This window comes from Zophobas morio, unplaced genomic scaffold (genome assembly GCF_036711695.1).
Source record: "Zophobas morio isolate AGI-343-1 ecotype UQ-CSIRO unplaced genomic scaffold, CSIRO_AGI_Zmor_V1 ptg000031l, whole genome shotgun sequence".
Lineage (NCBI taxonomy): Eukaryota > Metazoa > Arthropoda > Insecta > Coleoptera > Tenebrionidae > Zophobas > Zophobas morio.
In genome coordinates, this window is record NW_026972136.1 from 3232423 (window position 1) to 3255210 (window position 22788).

The 22788-nt window shown below is 32.9% G+C and overlaps 1 protein-coding gene across 1 annotated transcript in view; it reads right to left on the minus strand.

The window, feature by feature from the left end:
- Positions 1–22788, minus strand: part of LOC135139545 (potassium channel subfamily T member 1) — a 238221-nt gene that overhangs the window by 77910 nt on the left and 137523 nt on the right. Inside the window, exons 11-14 of the mRNA XM_064069828.1 lie at positions 20347–20564; positions 12829–12978; positions 12351–12649; positions 3679–3856 (exon numbers count right to left, since the gene is read on the minus strand). Of these exons, the coding sequence (XP_063925898.1) occupies positions 3679–3856; positions 12351–12649; positions 12829–12978; positions 20347–20564 (845 nt within the window). The remainder of the gene's footprint in view (positions 1–3678; positions 3857–12350; positions 12650–12828; positions 12979–20346; positions 20565–22788) is intronic.

Genomic DNA, 22788 nt, shown 5'->3' on the forward strand with positions numbered 1-22788 from the left:
CTTTTATTTTACAAATTAAAGGTGGTAAAATTGGTTCAAAAAAGCGATTCCTGTGAAAAATTCTATCAGGTTTATGAGCATGTATTTATTTTTCCAAATTTCACAATCAAGAAAAATGCACTTCTATACGAAAAAATTGAATCGATCCGAATTAAAATCATCATTTAGTTCCAATTTGCTCCTATTCGTTATTTTCTTTAAACAATAATGTGGTTAAAGGAATGCTCAGTTTCTTTTTAAGGGCATAATTTTACCTAAAATGTATTAAAAATTCTGAAAATAAGTCTGTATAAAAAAATTATACCCTGGTACTTCCCACATTCCTATGTAAAAATTAAAGTTTGTAAAATTCGTCCAAAAGTGAGTCATTCTTTTTCAAATTCTTCCAGAGTCCCGAACTTGTACATGTTTTCCAATTTTTCGTCAAATAACAATGAAAAATATTTTCTTCAACAAAAAAAAATATGTTACTCGAATCGGTTCGAATCAATCTTAATATTTATTTTGGTTCAAATATGTTGCTGTTTTGTTATTTTCTTTGAGAATTAAGATAGTTAAAAGAATGCACAATTTTTTGTTGAGGGCACTATTTGAAATAAAATATATTTAAAATTGTGGAAATAAATATGAACTGAAACATATATCTTATCCTGGCGCCTCCATCATTTTTATGCATAAATTAATGTTGATAAAATTGGTTCAAAATAGGCGATTCTGGTGAAAAATTCTATGAAGATCATGAACGTCTGCTTATTTTCCCATGTATTATCAAATTAAGCCAGAAAAAGTGCCGCTAAGTCAAAAAATTGCCGTTGGTTGAGTTGATTCGAACGAACATGGTCATTTATTTTAGGTTAAATCTGTTTTTGTTTGTTAATTTTTTTTAAGAATCAATGTGGTTAAAAGAATGCACAGTTTCTTCTAGGCTATTATTTTAATTAAAGGGTACTAAAAATTTTGGAAATAAGTCTATTAAAATAATATATATATCCTGGCGCCTCGACTATTATTCCGTACAAAAAAATTTAAACTTGTAAATTTGGTTTAAAGTGAGGCATTCTTGTTCAAATTTTTTCGGGGTCACGAACTTGTACATGTTTTCCAATTTTTCGTGAAATTACAATGAAAAATATGTTCTTCAACAAAAAAACATATATATTACTCGAATTGGTTCGAATCAATCTTAACATTTATTTTGGTTCAAATATGTTGCTGTTCTGTTATTTTCTTTGAGAATTAAGATAGTTAAAAGAATGCACAATTTTTTGTTGAGGACACTATTTGGAATAAAATATATTTAAAATTGTGGAAATAAATATGAATTGAAACATACATCTTATCCTGGCGCCTCCACCATTTTTATGCAAAAATTAATGTTGATAAAATTGGTTCAAAAGAGGCGATTCTGGTGAAAAATTCTCTGAAGATCATGAACGTCTACTTATTTTCCCATGTATTATCAAATAAGCCAAAAAAGTGCCGCTAAGTAAAAAAATTGCCGTTGATTGAGTTGATTCGAACGAACGTTGTCATTTATTTTGGGTGAAATCTGTTTTTGTTTGTTATTTTTTTTAAGAATCAATGTGCTTAAAAGAATACACATTTTCTTCTAGGCTATTATTTTAATTAAAGAATACTAAAAATTTTGGAAATATGTCTAATAAAATAATATATATCCTGGCGCCTTGACTATTCTTCCGTACAAAAAAAATTAAGCTTGTAAAATTGGTTTAAAGTGAGGCATTCTTGTTCAATTTTTTTCGGGGTCACGAACTTGTACATGTTTTCCAATTTTTCGTCAAATAACAATAAAAAATATGTTCTTCAACAAAAAAAAAACCAAATTACTCAAATCGGTTCGAATCAATCTTAATATTTATTTTGGCTCAAATATGTTGCTGTTTTGTTATTTTCTTTGAGAATTAAGTAAGTTAACAGAATGCACAATTTTTTGTTGAGGACACTATTTGAAATAAAATATATTTAAAATTGTGGAAATAAATATGAATTGAAACATATATCTTATCATGGCGCCTCCACCATTTTTATTCAAAAATTAATGTTGATAAAATTGGTTTAAAATAAGCGATTCTTGTGAAAAATTCTATGAAGATCATGAACGTCTACCTATTTTCCCATGTATTATCAAATAAGCCAGAAAAAGTGCCGCTAAGTCAAAAAATTGCCGTTGGTTGAGTTGATTCGAACGAACGTTGTCATTTATTTTGGGTTAAATCAGTTTTTGTTTGTTATTTTTTTTTTAAGAATCAATGTAGTTAAAAGAATACACAGTTTCTTCTAGGTGATTATTTTAATTAAAGAGTACTAAAAATTTTGGAAATAAGTCTAATAAAATTATATATATCCTGGCGCCTCGACTATTCTTCCGTACAAAAAAATTTAAGCTTGTAAATTTGGCTTAAAGTAGGCATTCTTGTTCAAATTTTTTCAGGATCACGAACTTGTACATGTTTTCCAATTTTTCGTCAAATAACAATGAAAAATATGTTCTTAAACAAAAAAAAAATCATATTGTTGGAATCGCTTCGGATCAACCTTAACATTTATTTTGGTTCAAATATGTTGCTGTTTTGTTATTTTCTTTGAGAATTAAGATAGTTAAACAAATGCACAATTTTTTGTTGAGGACACTATTTGAAATAAAATATATTTAAAATTGTGGAAATAAATATGAATTGAAACATATATCTTATCCTGGCGCCTCCACCATTTTTATGCAAAAATTAATTTTAATAAAATTGGTTCAAAAGACGCGATTCTTTTGAAAAATTCTCTAACGATCATGAACATGTGCTTATTTTCCCATGTATCATCAAATAATCGGCAAAAAGTGCCTCTAAGTGGGAACATTGACCTGGGTTGAATTTTGGAAATAAGTCTAATAAAAAAATATATATCCTGGCGTCTCCACTATTCTTACGTACAAAAAAATGTAAGCTTGTAAAATTGGTTTAAATTTTTTAAGGGTCACGAACTTGTATCTTTTTTACAATATAATACAAAAAATAAAGAGCTTTATTTCAAATAAAATGGCAAAATTCTCAAAATACATATAAATAAAAAATATTTTTGTGTTTTTTTAAATAAAACATCCTATATATCTTTGGATATTTTGATCGAGCTCTTTTAAGCTTCAAAACCACAGATTATTTTTGAAATTATAATACGACGTTGCCAGGTTATTTAAACTATCTTGAATTTTTTTGAAATAGAAGGTTCGCTCAAAAAAATCAGAGTATGGACATTTTCAAAATTTGCGTTACAACATTTTGTGGAGAGATAAAGGAAGGTATGCGCTTTGTTGTGGTATAAATAAGATTAAATTTTGATATACAGAGTGTTTATAAAAATGTTTTAATTATAACAATTTCAATGTTTTTTGTTCTAAAGTAAGGATATATATTTAAAGATTATGTCGTGTAAGAATAAAAAAAAATTAAAAAATGATTGTACCTACTAAAAATTTTTTAATTAATTCTCAAGCCGACGCTCTACTATTTTTATGCAAGACATTAAAGTTAATGAGTTCTGTCCTTCAGTCTCTTCAAACAACCGAAGAATACATTTTTTCAGAAAAAATATAAAAATAGTACGAAAACGAATTATCGGAAAATTCTTAAAGAACTAAAACATGGAAACCTGTGACGATATGGTTACCTGCGGGAGTTGCGCCTCTGGTTGATGGTTTCCGGACTGAGCAAGTTGGGGTTGTCGCCGCCGCGCGGGATATCCAGGTGATTCCCCGTGATGGACACATCAATCGTGGTGGACCCGGGCGAGGACTCTTTGAGGCACTGCCGCGAGTCGCTGAGGCCGGCGTTGTCCGGAAACGTGGCTATGGGAATTCTGCGTTAGATTTTGTCGGCGGCATTATGACGGGTGCGGAACACGGAAAGCATCTAATTATTGGCTACCAGCCGTGAGGTACTGTCTCACGTACACCACATCGAAAAGCGGAGGATCGAGTGAGTGGCTGACGTGATATGTACAAGTTGGAGCAAAGGTGAACATCTCAAGTGGACACAATAACCCGCGAACCCCACAAATTCGCTAAACCGCCACTCTTTCCCCCGTGATCATCATCACGTCCTTCTTCCGGCTTACACATTCATCATCCCGGAACTAAAGGATTTGTACTTTATAGCCGGAAATATCCGGCACATAATGCAGCTCCTTCGTCTCGAGAGACAAATCTAGTTCAAACAATCCCGCGGATGATGTACGGAATAAAATCATATTTTCTCCGGGAGGGTCGGCGAAATGAAACGTTCCAGGAGACGGGTTCACTTTATTGCATGTTGGAGTTTCAATATGTAAGAAGAATGCTGCAATTCTCGTTTAACTCTTTCACGGAAAGGAATTTGGTGCGAGTTTAAGCCGGCACATGTACAGGTTAACTCACCTTCGGCGGAATGGTAAATGAATGGTTGAAAAGCACCCAAGTTTTTGCTATGAAGGGTAATTTTATCATCTGCATGCTTATCTAACGTTACGGCAGAGAGTTAACAAATTTTTGAGATGAGTGGAGAGTTTGCGTTGGAATTAGAATTCAGTGTGGGAATTTATTATAGATCTCTAAATTTTACAGGGTTTTAAGGACAATTTCGGGTTGTAGGCGAAAGTTTTCCAACTGGTTACAATCGTAGTCATAAAATGGTGCGTCCATAAAAAATGCAATAAAAATGTACTGCATCTACATGTAAGTCATATTTTTATATTTAAAAATTTCAATATATTTAACTGTTTTATCTTACGTGACCCATTTCAACCTGTACGGTAAGTGTGCAGCATGCATTCTAAACTGCACATTACTACACGGAATTTAACCTGTTCTAATTAGCTGCATTTATGCACTTAGTTTCGCGAATTCATGACGTGCATAATATGAGGTACAAATATTTCATAACCATTATTACAGTGCGACACGGACACTTACTCAGAATAATAAGCATTCAGAGAGTTGCGTCATCTCCCAACCAAATATAGTGTATTACATGGTGGTGATTAGTTTTGATCAAGTAGAGCTCTATTTTTACAAAAAACTTATCACGCCATTAACAAAATGGGAACGTCGACTGTTATTTATTGCGGGCTATTTTTTACATCCTGTAATATTTGTAATAATTATTTTGAATCAATTAGGGAAATTTGGTTTTATAAAACACACTGTAATTGTTATTCATAATTTTGTAAAATACGTATTTACATATCTTTTGAACAAAATGCACTCAACAGTAGCTAGTTCTACAACGTGTTTCCTCATCTGCGCTGTTCCATTTGAATAATTGCATAATTGCATTACATTCTAGACGTTAATGAAGATGAAAGCTTCAAGTGCATTAATAACTGAAGTTTTCAGAATTTCATGCATGAAAATGAATTATTCAGGTAATATTTAATATATGCTAACATGCTATTTCAATTTCGGAAAATATATAAAAGCTATTTCTGTCCAATCGTTGCCATAAGATTCGCCATCAAAATTATGTAGAGGTGCTCTGAAACATCCTGTGTCTTAATACGTATAATTATTAAAAGTTGCCTTCGATGTTTTATTTGGAAGATGTAAATTTTCCGGAAAAACATGAATCCTGTCACTATGTTGAAAGCAATACTCAAGTTTCATTTTGTTCAGTTTGCATTTTCTTTAAACATTTCTGTTAATAAAGTGTTAACAATTTAATTAACACGAACTCATTTTGCACAAATTTGACATATTTAAATGTGGAGAAAATTAAAATTTGGAATTTGATGTGATCTGGTTGTATTTCTCTTCATTCAGAAAATGAGATGTTGCGGGAACAGAAAAATTATATTCGGAAGAAGTCTGATAAATGGAAGGAACCTTGTCTAGTTTCTGAAGTAGTTTGGAAAAATCTCGGGTCCCCTTGTGTTTAATTTTCGAAGTAATTTGAAAGATTCCTAACAAATTTTCGGAATTTTCGGTGTTAAATTCTAATTTTTAAAGTATCCCAAAAATTGCCATTTTTAATTTTCGGGGTTCTGGAAAATTGGTTGGAATTTTCAAAGAATTGTTTCCGAAAACGACTTTTGCAAACCAAAATCAACACAAAATAGTATTTGGAAAATTCTGGAATAAAAATAAATATATCATATCGAATATTGATGGTCCCAGACCAAAATTTTCGAAATTTTGAATTTCGAAATCAGATTTTTAAATAGTTCTAAAAATGACCAGATTTTATTTTGATGATTCTGGAAAAGTGCTTATAGATGTTCTCCGGTAATTTTTACAAAGTGCTCGAAAAAAGATTAAAATTTTCATATTATTGAAAATTTGGGGTTTTATTAAAGTTGTCTAAAAATCCACAAGAAAATCTGGAACAAAGACATCGACAAACTGATTCGAGTAACGTAGTGTCCTAGACCAAGATTTTTAAAATTTTCGATTTCGAAAACAAATTTTTAAGTATCCCAAAAATGGTCAGATTTTATTTTGATAATTCTGGAAAAGTGCGTATAATTTTCGAAAAAATATTGCCGAAAAAGTTTTCTATAAGTCGAAGTTAATAAAAAAATGTCTTTTTTGATAATTTTAGAAATTACTCGAAAAATGGACAAAAATTTCATATTATTGAAAATTTGGGGTTTTATTAAAGTTGTCTAAAAATCCACAAGAAAATCTGGAACAAAGTCATCGACAAACTGATTCGAGTAACGTAGTGTCCTAGATCAAGATTTTCAAAATTTTCGATTTCGAAAAAATTTTTCAAGTATCCCAAAAATGGTCAGATTTTATTTTGATGATTCTGGAAAAGTGTGTATAATTTTCGAAAAAATATTGCCGAAAAAGTTTTCTACAAATCGAAATTAATAAAAAAATGTCTTTTTTGATAATTTTAGAAATTACTCGAAAAATGGACAAAAATTTCATATCATTGAAAATTTGGGATTTTATTAAAGTTGTCTAAAAATCCACAAGAAAATCTGGAACAAAGACATCAACAAACTAATTCGAGTAACATAGTGTCCTAGATCAAGATTTTCAAAATTTTCGATTTCGAAAAAATTTTTCAAGTATCCCAAAAATGGCCAGATTTTATTTTGATGATTCTGGAAAAGTGCGTATAATTTTAGAAAAAATATTGCCGAAAAAGTTTTCTACAAGTCGAAATTAATAAAAAAATGTCTTTTCTGATAATTTTAGAAACTACTCGAAAAATGGACAAAAATTTCATATTATTGAAAATTTGGGGTTTTATTAAAGTTGTCTAAAAATCCACAAGAAAATCTGGAAAAAAGACATCGACAAACTGATTCGAGTAACGTAGTGTCCTAGATCAAGATTTTCAAAATTTTCGATTTTGAAAAAATTTTTCTAGTATCCCAAAAATGGCAGATTTTATTTAGATGATTCTGGAAAAGGGCGTATAATTTTCGAAAAAATTTTGCCGAAAAAGTTTCCTACAAGTCGAAGTTAATAAAAAAAAGTCTTTTTCGATAATTTTAGAAATTACTCGAAAAATGGACAAAAATTTCAAATTATTGAAAATTTGGGGTTTTATTAAAGTTGTCTAAAAATCCACAAGAAAATCTGGAACAAAGACATCCACAAACTGATTCGAGTAACATAGTGTCCTAGATCAAGATTTTCGAAATTTTGGATTTCGAAAAAATTTTTCAAGTATCCCCAAAAATGGCCAAATTTTATTTTGATGATTCTGGAAAAGTGCGTATGATTTTCGAAAAAATATTGCCGAAAAAGTTTTCTACAAGTCGAAATTAATAAAAAAATGTCTTTTTTGATAATTTTAGAAATTATTCGAAAAATGGACAAAAATTTCAAATTATGGAAAATTTGGGGTTTTATTAAAGTTGTCTAAAAATCCACAAGAAAATCTGGAATAAAGACATCGACAAACTGATTCGAGTAACATAGTGTCCTAGATCAAGATTTTCAAAATTTTCGATTCCGAAAAAATTTTTCAAGTATCCTAAAAATGGCCAGATTTTATTTAGATGATTCTGGAAAAGTGCGTATAATTTTCGAAAAAATATTGCCGGAAAAGTTTTCTACAAGTCGAAGTTAATAAAAAAATGTCTTTTTTGATAATTTTAGAAATTACTCGAAAAATGGACAAAAATTTCATAATAATGAAAATTTGGGGTTTTATTAAAGTTGTCTAAAAATCCACAAGAAAATCTGGAACAAAGACATCGACAAACTGATTCGAGTAACAGTGTCCTAGATCAAGATTTTCAAAATTTTCGATTTCGAAAAAATTTTTCAAGTATCCCAAAAATGGCCAGATTTTATTTTGATGATTCTGGAAAAGTGCGTATAATTTTCGAAAAAATATTGCGGAAAAAGTTTTCTACAAGTCGAAGTTAATAAAAAAATGTCTTTTTTGATAATTTTAGAAATTACTCGAAAAATGGACAAAAATTTCATATTATTGAAAATTTGGGGTTTTATTAAAGTTGTCTAAAAATCCACAAGAAAATCTGGAACAAAGACATCGACAAACTGATTCGAGTAACGTATTGTCCTAGATCAAGATTTTCAAAATTTTCGATTTCGGAAAAATTTTTCAAGTATCCCAAAAATCGCCAGATTTTATTTTGATGATTCTGGAAAAGTGCGTATAATTTTCGAGAAAATATTGCCGAAAAGGTTTTCTACAAGTCGAAATTAATAAAAAAATGTCTTTTTTGATAATTTTAGAAATTACCCGAAAAATGGACAAAAATTTCATATTATTGAAAATTTGGGGTTTTATTAAAGTTGTCTAAAAATCCACAAGAAAATCGGGAACAAAGACATCGACAAACTGATTCGAGTAACATAGTGTCCTAGATCAAGATTTTCAAAATTTTCGATTTCGGAAAAATTTTTCAAGTATCCCAAAAATGGCCAGATTTTATTTTGATGATTCTGGAAAATTGCGTATAAGTTTCGGGAAAATATTGCCGAAAAGGTTTTCTACAAGTCTAAATTAATAAAAAAATGTCTTTTTTGATAATTTTAGAAATTACTCGAAAAATGGACAAAAATTTCCTATTATTGAAAATTTATTTTTAGTAAAGTTGCCTAAAAGTTCGCAAATAATTCTGGCATATAATCGACGAGCTGAATCCAAAAAAAATGGCGTGTTGATGGTCTCAGGCCAGGATTTTCGATAATTTCGAGATCCCTTGTTTTGTTTTTAAAGTAATTTGAACGAATTTCGGGGACCCCTTGTGTTTATTTTCGAAGTAGTTTGAACGATTCCTTACTAATTTTTCGAATCTTCGATGTTAAAGTTGAATTTTTAAAATATCCCAAAAATGAGTAGGTATATTTCATTTTCGTGGTTGTGGAAAGTTGGTTAGAATTTTCGAAAAAATCTTGCCAAAAACGACTTCTACGAGTCAAAATCAGCACAGAATTGTCTTTAGGTAATTTTCGAAAAAAGTTCACAAAGATCAAAACATGGAAAATTTGGACTTTTTGCCTAAAAATTCACAAAAAATTCTGGAATAAAGATGTCGGAGAGCTGACTGATTCGAAAAATAGCGTGTTGATAGTCGTCAACCAAGATTTCCGACATTTTCAATTTCAAAATCTAATTTTTAAATTATTCTAAAAGGAGAAATATTTTAAAGATTCTGGAAAAGTATTGATCATTTTGGAAGAAAAGTTGCCGACAACGGCTTCTGCAATCGGAATCAACAAAAAACGTCTGCTTAGTAATTTTCCAGTGCTCAAAAAGAAGTCAAAAATTTCAAATTGTTGAAAATTTGGGCTGTTGGTAAAGTTGCCGAAAAATTCACAAAAATTCTGGGAGAAAGAAATCCACGAGCTGATTTGAAAAACAGCATGTTGATAGTACCAGGCCAAAATTTTTGAAATTTTCAATTTCAAACGCAGAAATGGCAATATGTTGTTTCGATGATTCTGGAAAAGTGCTTATATTTATAATATATAATTTTCTGAGAAAAATTACTGAAAACGACTTTTACATGTCGTTTGGTAATAAATTGTTCAGAAAAATGTCAGAAATTTCAAATTATTTATCGAAAATTTGAGGTTTTGGTAGTTGCTTAAAAATTAACAATTCTGTGGTAAAAATGTCTACGAGCTGATTTGAAAAACATAGCATGTTGATGGTCCTCTGAAAATTTTCGAAAGTTTCGATTCCAAAAGCAAATTTTAAAAATTGTAAAATTTTCGATTTCGAAAAAAATTTTTAAATATCCAAAAAATGGCCATATTTTATTCTTATGATTCTAGGAAAGTGTCTATAATTTTCGAAAAAATATTGCCAAAAACGTTTTCTGCAAATCCAAATTAACAAAAAAATGTCTTTTTTGCTAATTTTAGAAAGTACTCAGAAAATGGACAATAATTTCAAGTTATTAAAAATTTTTCCTTTTGAACAAGTTGCCTACAAGTCCGCAAATAATTCTGGTATATAAAAATCGAGGAGCTGATTCGAAAAATATAGCATGTTGATGGTCTCAGATCAAGATTTTCGTGAATTTCGAGATCCATTGTCTTGTTTTTGAAGTAATTTGAAAGAATTTAGGGGACCTCTTGTGTTTAGCTGTTGAAATAGTTTGAAAATATGTCGGGGACACATTATGTTTGATCTTTGAAGTAGTTCGAAAGAATCTCGAGGACCCCTGCCTGGTTTTTGGGATAGCTTGAAAGACTATCAGCAACCTCTTCTGTTTTGTTTTTGAAGCGGTTTGAAAGAATCTCGGCGGCTACTTTTGTTTTGTTTTTGAAGTAGATTTAAAGAATCTCGGGGACCCCTTGTGTCTGATCTTTGAAGTAGTTTTAAAGAATCTCAGGGACTCGTCGTGTCTGGTTTTTGAAGTAGATTGTAAGAATCTCGGGGACTCCTTTTCTTTTGTTTTTGAAGTAGTTTCAAAGAATATCGGAGACCCCTTGTGTCTGATTTTGAAGTAGTTATAAAGAATCTCAGGGACACGTTGTGTCTGGTTTTTTAAGTTGTTTGAAAGAATCTCGGGGACTTTTTATGCTTTTTTTCTTGAAGTAGATTTAAAGAATCCCGGGGATCATTTGTGTCTGATTTTTGAAGTAGTTTTAAAGAATTTCAGGAACTTGTTGTATCCGGTTTTTGAAGTAGATTGAAAGAATCTCGGGGGCTAATTTTGTTTTATTTTTAAAATAGTTTGAAAGAATCTCGGAGACCCCTTTTATTTTGTTTTTGAAGTTGTCTGAAAGAATCTCGGAGACCCCTTGCGACTATTTTTAAAGTAGTTTTAAAGAATCTCAGGGACTCGTTGTGTCTGGTTTTTGAAGTAGTTTGAAAGAATGTCGAGGGCTATTTTTGTTTTATTTTTGAAGTAGTTTTAGAGAATCTCGGGGAGCCCTTGTGTTTAATTTTTGAAGTAGTTTTAAAGAAACTCGGGGACTCCTTGGGTCTGGTTTTTGAAGTAATTTGGAAGAATCTCAGAGTCTCATTATCAAGGACTGCTGCAAGGAATATTGATTTCATGTCAATGGGAATTGATTTGATGCAAAGAGGGAGTAAATAATCACAAATAGAAGCTGAATGATTTCGAAATGAAACGGTAGTATCTTGAACTGAAACTATTTAATACGGTAGTTAATTCCACCAATTTCAACTAAAAAATCTCTTTAATAAATTTGCTCCAAGAAAAATCGTGGTAAAGTTTGAGAACAAACACATGTTCTTCAGTAAAGATGGTCATAAAACTAAAAGGGGTGAAATATGGCAAACATTTTTCTCTAAATCGAACTGCAATGCGCAGCAGCATCAATTTAAAATCAGTCTCAAAAATAGAGTCATGAAGTTTAGTAATAACAAACTGGCCTTATTGAAAGCAGTTTTGAGGATTAGGCTGGCAAAGGAACTCGTTTGACGGTTCAGAAAGAAGTTTAAATTGCCTAACATATATTGATCAGTTTCAACCGACAGTATTGTGTATCCCTAAGAATATAAATGCATTAATTTATTACTAATTGTTATTATTATTATTATTATTAATAATATTATTATTGTATCAGACTCGCCATGAAGAACAAAATACAATAGCTAAAACGATTGCGGTAAAATTACTGCGACGAAAAATCAAAACTATACATAATATACTTAGGAAAAGAAAGCCACTAAAGAAAAAAATAAAACGATCTCACCAAATCCAATTTTCTGTGATACGGTCACGTGTGTGTAAAAACACACCAATTTAGAAAACTTCCACGTGTGTGTAAAAACACACCAATTTAGAAAACTTCCACACTGATAATTTTCCTACACCTGGAAACGCAAGTTCTCCACTTGCCAAATCCGACACCAGCATACAAAAAATGCTAGAACATGCGCGACAACACTCACTGACACAGGTGGGAACTTGCAGAATTAGTTGAGGAGGGCCGGTACCGTCTTTGGTGGCGGGCGCAGGAGCCTTCTCCTCCGCCGTGACGATCACAGGCTCAGTGGAAGTATTATTGTTGTTGCCCTGCTGCTGCTGGTTGGCCACCGTGAACGACGAGTTCTCCTCCTTGGTGATGCTCATGTAGTAGCACGTGTCGCTCTTCTTCATGATGTGTCTAGGCCCCGGGTTCAGCAGGATGGTGTCCTCGTAGAACTCGGGCAGTTCTGCGGGACGCACTCCTACCAGCGCGACTCCGTATCTAAAGAACAGATTGCGAGTTTTCGGTTTTTAAAGATTACGAGGTCAACAAATTCGTATGATTCGAATGGGAATGGGGTGAGTGAGGTTGGGTTGCAGCAGTTCGTCTTGGTGGAAGGAGGGTTAAGATGGGGGAGTGCTGTGTCGGGGGTTGTAGGGAAAAAGAGTAAATTTACCTACTTTCTGTGCGAGTGGAAGCTGGCGTATGTGAAGCTCTTGCCTTCGTATTCGCCGAAGAAGCGGCTGTCGCCGAGGACTATGTGGTAGATTTCGTTGCCGGAGCAGCGGCCGTAGAGGCGGTGCCATTCCTCTGCAGACTGCTGGCCTTCTCTGGAAATAAGGAGTTTCTAAGTGGATACGTCATTTTCAACATTCTTAATTGAAGGAGTGCACAATGTAATTGTTACTATTTAGGAAATTCTGAACATGGATTCGTATTCAGGAGGTAAAAAACTAGCAACTGCACCAAATTTCAGAAGTCTCCCTTAACGAATAAAAAATTAGAAACTCATTTCTCACAAAACATTTTTCCAGTTTATCACCATTTCAAAACGGTGCAAGAGTACGACTTCCAATTTATGTTATTCGATTCCGCTGTATTTTTTTTACCAAAGGGAGTGACCCTTAACCGGATAAGTTACTCTTTTTGCCTTTAGAGACTGATAAGTCGGACGATTTAATTTTTCTAAAGGTACTAACACAAAAAAAAAATACTGGAAGCACCACAAGTCAATTTTGAACCCAGATTCTTGTCCAGGACGTGCGAATTAGTAAGTACACTAAATTTCAAGAGTATCCCTTACCGAAATTAGTACCATAATAACATAAAAGTCAAGCAAGCTTTCTCACAAAAACATTTTTTTTTAAATATTGAGCTCACGGCTTCAAAACGATGCAAGTGTTCGATTTACAGTTTACAGTTTACAGTAATTTAGTATTTTGAGCTGAGAAACAGATAAATCGGACGATGCCATTTTTTCTAATGGTATACTGACATAGACAAAACAAAAAAGTCAGGAAGCTCGGCAGCTCAATTCTTAACACAGATTCTTATTCAAGGGGTACAAATTAGTAAGTACAGCAAATTTAAGGAATCTCCCTTATCTAATAATAAAATTAGTACCATAAAAGCCATATGTCGGTAGAACTATCTCACAAAAAATATTTTTCGAATTTATAGGCTCACCATTTCAAAACGGTGCAAGTTCTCTATTTTCACATTATAGCATTCGATTTGTCCAAGTCTTTTCATCACAGAAAGTGACTCTTCAGACCGGATAAATTATTCTTTTGAGCTGGAGAGTCCGATAAATCAGACGATGTCATTTTTCTAAAGATACTTAAATCGAGAATGGACAAAATATTTAGGAAGCTCCGCCGAGCAATTCTGAATGCGGATTCGTATTCAGGGGGTGCAAATTAGTGAGGGTAGCAAATTTCAAGAGTTTCCCTTACCAAATAAGAAAATTAGTACCATAAAAGCTATACGTTAAGCGAGCTTTCTTACTAAAATATGCTTTGAGTTTATAGGATCACCATTTCAAAACGCTGCAAGTGTTCGACTTACCGTTTACAGCATTCGATTCCCTTGAGTTTTTTATTACAGCAAGTCGTATTTTAGCCGAGATAATTTAGTCTTTTGGGCTGAGAAACAGATAAATCGGACGATGCCATTTTTTCTAAAGGTATACTAACATATAGAAAAAACAAAAAATTCAGGAAGGTCCACAGCTCAATTCTTAATGCGGATTCTTATTCAAGAGGTAGAAATTAGTAAGTACAGCAAATTTAAGGAATTTCCCGTATCTAATTAGAAAATTAGTACCATAAAAGCCATATGTCGATAGAGCTATCTCACAAAAAATATTTTCCGAATTTATACGCTCACCATTTCAAAACGGTGCAAGTTCTCTATTTCTATTTAATACCATTCGATTTGTCCAAGTTTTTTCATCAAAGAAAGTGCCTACTCAGACCGGATAAATTATTCTTTTGAGCTGGAGAGACCGATAAATCAGAGTATGTCTTTTTTCTAAAGATACTAAAATACAGAGCTAACAAAAAATTTAGGAAGCTCCATAGAGCAATTCTGCACACGAATTGGTATCCAGGAGGTACAAGTTGGTACACTCAGCAAATTTCAGAAGTCTCCCTTAACCAATAAGAAAATTAGTACCATAAAACCATACGTCAAGCGAGCTTTCTCATAAAAAATATGTTTCGAGTTTATAAGCAAACCGTTTCAAAACAATGCAAGTTCTCTATTTCTACTTGTTACCATTCGATTTGTCTAAGTTTTTTCATCACGGAAAGTGACTATTCAGACCGGATAAATTATTCTTTTGAGCTGGAGAGACCGATAAATCAGACGATGTCATTTTTCTAAAGATGCTAAAATCGAGAATGGACAAAATATTTGGGAAGCTCCACCGAGAATTTCTGAATGCGGATTCGTATTCAGGGGGTGTAAGTTAGTCAGGGTAGCAAATTTCAAGAGTTTCCCTTACCGAATAAGAAAATTAGTACCATAAAAGCTATACGTCAAGCGAGCTTTCTTACTAAAATATGCTTTGAGTTTATAGGCTCACCAAAACGCTGCAAGTGTTCGACTTGCGGTTTACAGCATTCGATTCCTTTGAGTTTTTCATTGCAGGAAGTGGTATTTTAGCCTGGATAATTTAGTCTTTTTTCGGGAAGCTCCACAGGGCAATTCTGAACACAGACTCGTATTCGGAATGTACGAGTTAGTAAATACAGCAAATTTCAGAAGTCTCGTTTATCTAATAAGGAAATAGTACCATAAAACCCATACGTCAAGGGAGCTTTCTTACAAAAAATATTTATCGAGTTTAAAAGCTCACCATTTATAAACGGTGTAAGTGTTTAATTTCTAATTTATACCAGGCGATTCCTCGGAGTCTTTTGACCACAGATGGTAACTCTCAAGTCCGGATAAGTCAGGTTTTTGAGCTTAAGAAGCCGCCAAATTGATCGATGATATTTTTCAACTACATAATAAGTATGTAAAAAAAATATCAAAAAAATTCAGAAAGCTTCGCAGGAAAATTCTGAACTCGGATTAATATTCGCAAGGTAAAAATTAGTGAGTACAGAAAATTTCACCGTTCTACATTATCCAATTCGAAAATTAGTACCTTAAAATCCATACGTCATACCAGCTTTTTCAGAAGAAATATTTTTCGAGTTTATAGGCTCATTATTTCTAAACGGTGCAAGTATATGTGTTTTGGGTTATACCAATCGATTCCTCTGAGTTTTTTCATCACAGATAGTGACCTTTAACACCGCCTAAGTTAGTCTTTCGGGCTTGAGAGATCCATAAATCGGACAATGTCATTTTTCTAAAAGTACTGAGATAAAAAAAAAAAATCAAAAAAATCCCGAAGCTCTACAGAGCAATTCTTAACCCAGATTCGTATTCAGGAGTTACAAATTAAGTAGTACAGCGAATTTCAGGAGTCTCCCTTATCGAATAAGAAAAATAGTATCATAAAAGCCAGACGTCAAGTGAACTTCGTACAAAAAATATTGTTCGAGTTTATAAGCTCAACATTTCTAAACGGTGTAGGTGTTCGACTTGAAGTTTATACCACTCGATTCCTCGGAGTCTTTTGATTAGAGATGGTAGCTCTCTAGTCCAAATAAGTCAGGTTTTCGGGCCTGAGAGACCGCTAAATCGAACGATGTCATTTTTCTAAAGGTACTAATACGTAAAAAAATATCAAAAAATTCAGAAAGCTTCTTAGGGAAATTCTAAACTCAGATTCGTATTCACAAGGTACAGATTAGTGAATACAGAAAATTTCAGCATTCTTTCTTATCCGGTAAGAAGCTTAGTACCTTAAAATCAATGCGTCAGGCGAGCTTTTTCACGACAAATATTTTTCTAGTTTATAAGGTCATTATTTCTAAACGGTGCCAGTATCTGATCGATTCCTCTGAGTTTTTTCATCACAGATAGTGACCTTTTACACCGCCTAAGTTAGTCTTTGGGGCTTGAGAGATCCATAAATCGGACAATGTCATTTTTCTAAAATAAGTACTGAGATAAAAAAAAATAAAAAAAAATCACGAAGCTCTACAGAGCAATTCTTAACACGGATTCGTATTCAGGAGCTACAAATTAAGTAGTACAGCGAATTTCAGGAGTCTCCCTTATCGAATAAGAAAATTAGTATAATAAAAGCCAGACGTCAAGCGAGCTTTCGTACAAAAAATATTTTTCGAGTTTATAAGCTCACTCTTTCTTAATGGTTCCTTCAGATAATACCCATCGATTCCTCTGACTTTTTCATTCTAGATGGTGAATTTTTAGACCGAATAAGTTAAGTTTTCGGGCTTGAGAAACCCATAAATCGAACGATGTCATTTTGCTAAAGGTACTAATATGTAAAAAATGTCAAACAATTTCTAAGGGAAATTCTGAACTCGGATTTGTATTTAGAAGGTATAAATTAGGGAGTACATAAAAAATGAGTTCCAATTATAAAACTTGGCTGACAAATAATATATATATCAACTAAAAAACTTAGTGTAATGTTAGTAGTTTTACCACATATGAGTTTTTTTTTTCGATAATGTCATCGTCACAAGAGCCTTCTTGATCCAACTTGTTTTTTGTCTGTCTGTTTCCGCCCGATTACACAAACTTATTTATTACCGAGAAGTGCAAACAAATGCACCTAACTTCCTCTCTACAGCGGAAATTAACACAAGTTAGACATGCCAAACTCACGACAATCTTCCCCACATCCTCCCAAATTAAAGTCTAAGCCATTAAAATCAATACCAACAACCAAGTTCAACTCGTTAATCCCCAAATAAACACATCTCCCTGTCAAGAACAGAAATTATTAGCAATCTATGTTCCGCACGAGCTCGCACCGTCGTTGTTAATTAAACTCCACTTTCCCTTTCGTCTTCCTTTGTACAACCGTAAAAAATAATAATGAAGTTACAGTTACGAATTGGCAGACGCACTTTATACCTTGCCGACAACGAGCCAAACTCACATTTCGCTAAAGTATTTACCCCAAAAAAGGCAAACTCCTTTTCATGTTTAAGCAAGTTTCATTAAACGCGTTAATAACTCGAAGCTTTTACTTTTCAAGATGAAGAAAAAAACGAAAAAGCAATCTCTGGAAAAATAATAATAATAATAATAATAATAATAATAATAGATATATATTTGCCAAACAGCATAAGCCACAAGTAGGCAAAAGAAAAAAATACAAAATACATATATAAAAAACAATAAACAAATAAGTGTACAGATGCGCACAAAAACATATAGAACAATATATAAACTAATTAGATAAAGATAAACTATTTTTTGCTAAACTCGAGAACAGCTTTACCTAGAATACATTTTAAGGAATCGAAGTTAAGATCACAATCTTTCGCAAATATATTAAAGTTGGAGCAAGCAACCGTGATAGGCGATCTCTTTAGGGCATTACTTCTATTAAAGGTGCAATAAAACGTGCGACTACTTCTACTCGATAAACGAGGCACATAAAAATTAAGATAATCTAAAAGCAGGGGACAGTCAATATAAAAATTATTTAACTTATATACAAAATTAATGGATGATAAGACCCTCCTTGTTTCAAGTGGCAATACTCCAAAGATAGACAAAAGGATGGAATGCTCAAAGTGTCTATGAGGGTAATAACCAAAACGTTGGCGATAAAGAAATTTCAGAAATTTACGTTGGATACGCTCTATCCCTTTAACCATATAGGAGTACACAGGATACCAAATTAGAGAGCAATACTCGAGTTTAGAACGCACCAAAGCGTAATATAGGGTCTTCAAACTATCGTTTCTATTTCTAAAATCAGAACAATTTCTGTAAATGAAGCCTAAAACACGGCATGATTCCTTAATTTTAATGGTAATATGTTCCCTGAAGGTAAATTCAGTATCAAATGTCACACCTAAGTCAGTAGTTTTCGAGCAACGTTGTATTAAGTCATTATTAATGCTATAGTCAAACTGAGTAATCTGCCTTTTACGACTGTAAGATATCACCTTGCATTTACCAATGTTCAGAAACAGACAATTCTCGCAACACCAGTTATAAACTTTATCTAAATCATGTTGAAGATTTAAGCAATCGCTAAAACAATCAATTTTGGCGTATAATTTCAAGTCGTCTGCGTAGAACAATCTGTTACTATCCATTATGTCACTAAGGTCATTGATAAACAGTAGAAACAACAGGGGCCCTAAGTTGGATCCCTGTGGTACACCAGACGTGGCGAAAAATGGCAAGGATCTACTCTGTTGATAAACAACTACTTGCTCTCTTTCAGAAAGATACGATAGAAACAGATTACACAGTCCTCCCGAAAACCCAAAGTGATCTAATTTCTTAATGAGTATAAGGAAGTTTATGGTGTCGAAAGCCTTCCGAAAATCGGTGTACAAAACATCCACTTGGCCACGCTGGTTCAAAGCTTCGGCAACGTATTGTGATAGTACAGCTAAGTTAGTTTCAGTTGATCTCTTTTTCATAAAACCATGCTGACAAGGGGAAATTAAGTTTTTAACCTGTGCATATAAGTGTTTATAAAGAATAGATTCAAAAACTTTTGAAAAATTCGATAATATAGCAATGGGTCGGTAATTCACAATATTAGTATGATCTCCACTTTTAAATACTGGACAAACTTTAACTTTTTTCCATATTGAGGGGAAGGTTGACGTTTTCAAGATTAAATTATAAATATGCAGCAAAGGTTCGCAAAAAATATTGTAACAATCTTTCACTATATAAGCTGGTACCAAGTCTAATCCTGCAGTTTTTTTATTTTTAACTTGCTTTAAGGCAAGACGCACATCTGACAGAGAGAAGCAATGTACAGCGATATTCGGGAAACTTTCACCTGACTGCTTATCACATGGTTTGTTACATGAATTTGAATTTGATTCAATATAGACACTTTGAAAAAAATGGGCGAAAGCATTAACAATAGCATCAGCATTGTCAAGTTGAGAGTCATTATATGTCATTTGACCAGGTATCCTGGTGTGACTTTTTTTACCACGAATGTAGTTCCAAAATGTCTTAGGATCTGAAACTAAATTACCTTCAATTTTGCTAATATAATTTTCATATGCAAACCTTATCATCGTTTTTACTTGAGATCTTAGTGCCTTGTAATACTCATAGTCTGCAGATTGCTTACTTAACTTGAATTTTTTATGAGCCTTATTTTTTAATTTGATTTTACTAATTATTGAACGGGTAAACCAGATAGGGTATCCCTTGTCGTGTTTACAAACAGTATACGGGACTGTATAATCAAATGTGGAATAAATTAAATCGTAAAAAATATTGCACGCATCATCAACATCAGAACAATTATATAACAAGGACCAGTCTATTTCTGAGAATATTTTGTACATAGTAGCAAAGTCTGCTTTTGAAAAATTATATGTACGGGGTATAAAATCTGGTATAAACTCTTTATAGTGATTATGTGCATAATGACAGGTAGTGGGAGAGATGGGTTTCGCATTCTTAAGCAAAACACAGAGGATTCGTGTATAATGTTGGGTTTGTATTTTTGTCACGATTTTAATGAACTGTAGTGGAGACGTTGTCAGGTCGACGGTGTCACTCACCAGTACGAATAAACAAAATAACGAAAATATCTAACGAGCACTTACTGTCCTCTGGAAGTATGCAGGAGCAACGTAACCAAGGTAGACGCCCCAGGACAAGTACAATTGTTAGCCAGAAGAGCGTACTTGAACTCGTCTTCGCACACAACGAACTCCGCGAATTTCACGTGGAGCTTATTTTCAGGCCTGAAAATCTGAACGTATTGTGCCACATTCGGGGCGAAATCCTTCACAGCCCACGACCTCAGGATCGTGTGCTCGTCCTGCAAGGAAAAACATTAATTAAATCCTGGAAACACGCGCACGATTTTTGCTTCTCCGTAGTTAACCCAGCCTAGAGTCCTTGACGTATTATGAGTCTAGCTATGGATTTTAGTTCTCTGTTTTTGTCATTCAAATTTTCAGTGTCGGTGAAATTTTCAGTGGCGGTACGTACAATGGAGATGATTGGGGATAACTTTACTACAATTTGGTGATCAAGTTTTATTTCATGTAAATATGGAGTTTTTAAATTAACATTTTTTTCAGGAATTACCTTTTTCAAATTAAAAAAAAATCCATAGTTAAAAACAAATTAAATACTTGGAATCCCCTAGATTCATCAGTTAAAAAAAACACACTTAGAGCTCTCGCGATTCTTTCAGCTTCTTAAAAACAAAAGAAACACCGAAATTCTGTCGCCTTTTAGAAAAAATATTGTTTGAAGCCGCCGAGATTCTTTCGCTTTAAAACAAAACACTTGGACCCCCAAGATTTCTTTGCCTTTTAGAAGAAAAAAAAAAAAAAAACGTGGAGCGCCCAAGATTCTTTCGCCTTTTATACAAAAATAACACTAGGAGCCTTCGAGACTGTTTCAGCTTTTTAAGTTTCTCCAATTCTCCAAAGAAAAAAATAATAATACTACGGCACTCCGAGATACTTTCACTTTTTAGATCAAAATAACACTTAGAGCCCCAGAGATTTTTCCAGCTTCTCAAAAAAGAAAAACCACTAAGATACTCGGAGATTCTACCGACTTTTAGAAAAAAATAAGGCTTGAAACCTTCCAGATTCTTTCATTTTTCGTTTTAGAAAAAAACGTAGCCCCCAAGATTTTTAAAAATAACACTTAGAGCCCACAAGATTCGTTCACCTTTTAGAAAAAATAACACTGGGAACCCTCGAGACTCTGTCAGCTTCTAAAAAAAAACACTAGAGGATCTCGAGACACTTTCAATTTTAGAAAAAAAAATAACACTTGGGCTCCTTGAGATTATTTAATCTTCTCGCTTTAGAAAAATATAACACTTAAATGCCCCAAGATCTTTTCGTCTTTTACACAAAATAACACTTGAGACCCCCAAGTTTTTTTAAGTTTGTCAAATACGACATACTTTAAGCTTTTAGAAAAAAATAACACTTATAGCCCACAAGATCCTTTCTTCTTTTATAAAAATAACATTGAAACCCCGAAGATTTTTCGAAAAAAAAAAACACTAGGGAACCACAAGAATGATTCTTTCTCCTTTTGGAAAAAAATAACACTTGAAATCCCCGAGGTTTTTCAGTTTTTTATGCAGCCCCCGAGATTCTGTCAACTTCTCAAAAAAAACAATACAGGACCCTGAGATTCTTTCACTTTTAGAAAAAAAATAACTGTTGGTGTCCTCGAGATTATTTCATATTCAACAAAAGAAAGACACTAGAGAAAATTGAGATTTCTTCGTATTTTGGCAAAAAATAACACTTGGGACTCCGAGATACTTTAGCTTTTTAGAAAAAATAACACTTAGAGCTCTCGAGATCTTTCCATCTTTTAGAAAAAAATAACATTTGGAACCCCCAAGGTGTTTTGAGCTTGTCAAAAAAAAATTAAAGAGACCCCAAGAATTATTCTTTCTCCTTTTGAAAAAAAATAACACTTGGAGTCCCCGAGACTCCTTCGGCTTATTAGAAAAAATAACAGTTGAGGTCCTCGAGATAATTTCGTCTTATACAAAAAAAAAAAGGAAAATTGAGATTTCTTTGTATTTTGGCAAAAAATAACACTTGGAGACGTCGGAATTTTTTTCTTTTTCAAAAAAAAATAACACTTGGAGCCCCGAGATTCTTTCGCATTTTATAAAAAGTAACACTTAGCTGCTCCCAAGACCTTTTCGTCTTTTAGAAAAAAAAACACTTTGTAACTCTGGATTTTCTTAGCTTGTCAATTACCATACTATGGAACTCCGAGATATTTTAGCCTTCTAGAAAAAAATAACACTTGGAGCCCTTGAGCTCCTTTCATCTGTTAGAAAAAATAACATTGGGTTGTTTCAACTTGTCAAAAAAAAACCCCTAATGGACCCCAAGAATGATTCTTTCTCCTTTTGGAAAAATTAAGGCTTGGAGTTCCCGAGATACTTTCGCCTTGTGGAAAAAAATAACATTTGGAGTCCCCGAAATTCTTGAGCTTCTTAAAAATTAAGACTTGGAGCCCCCGAGATTCTATTAGCTTTTCAAAAGAAA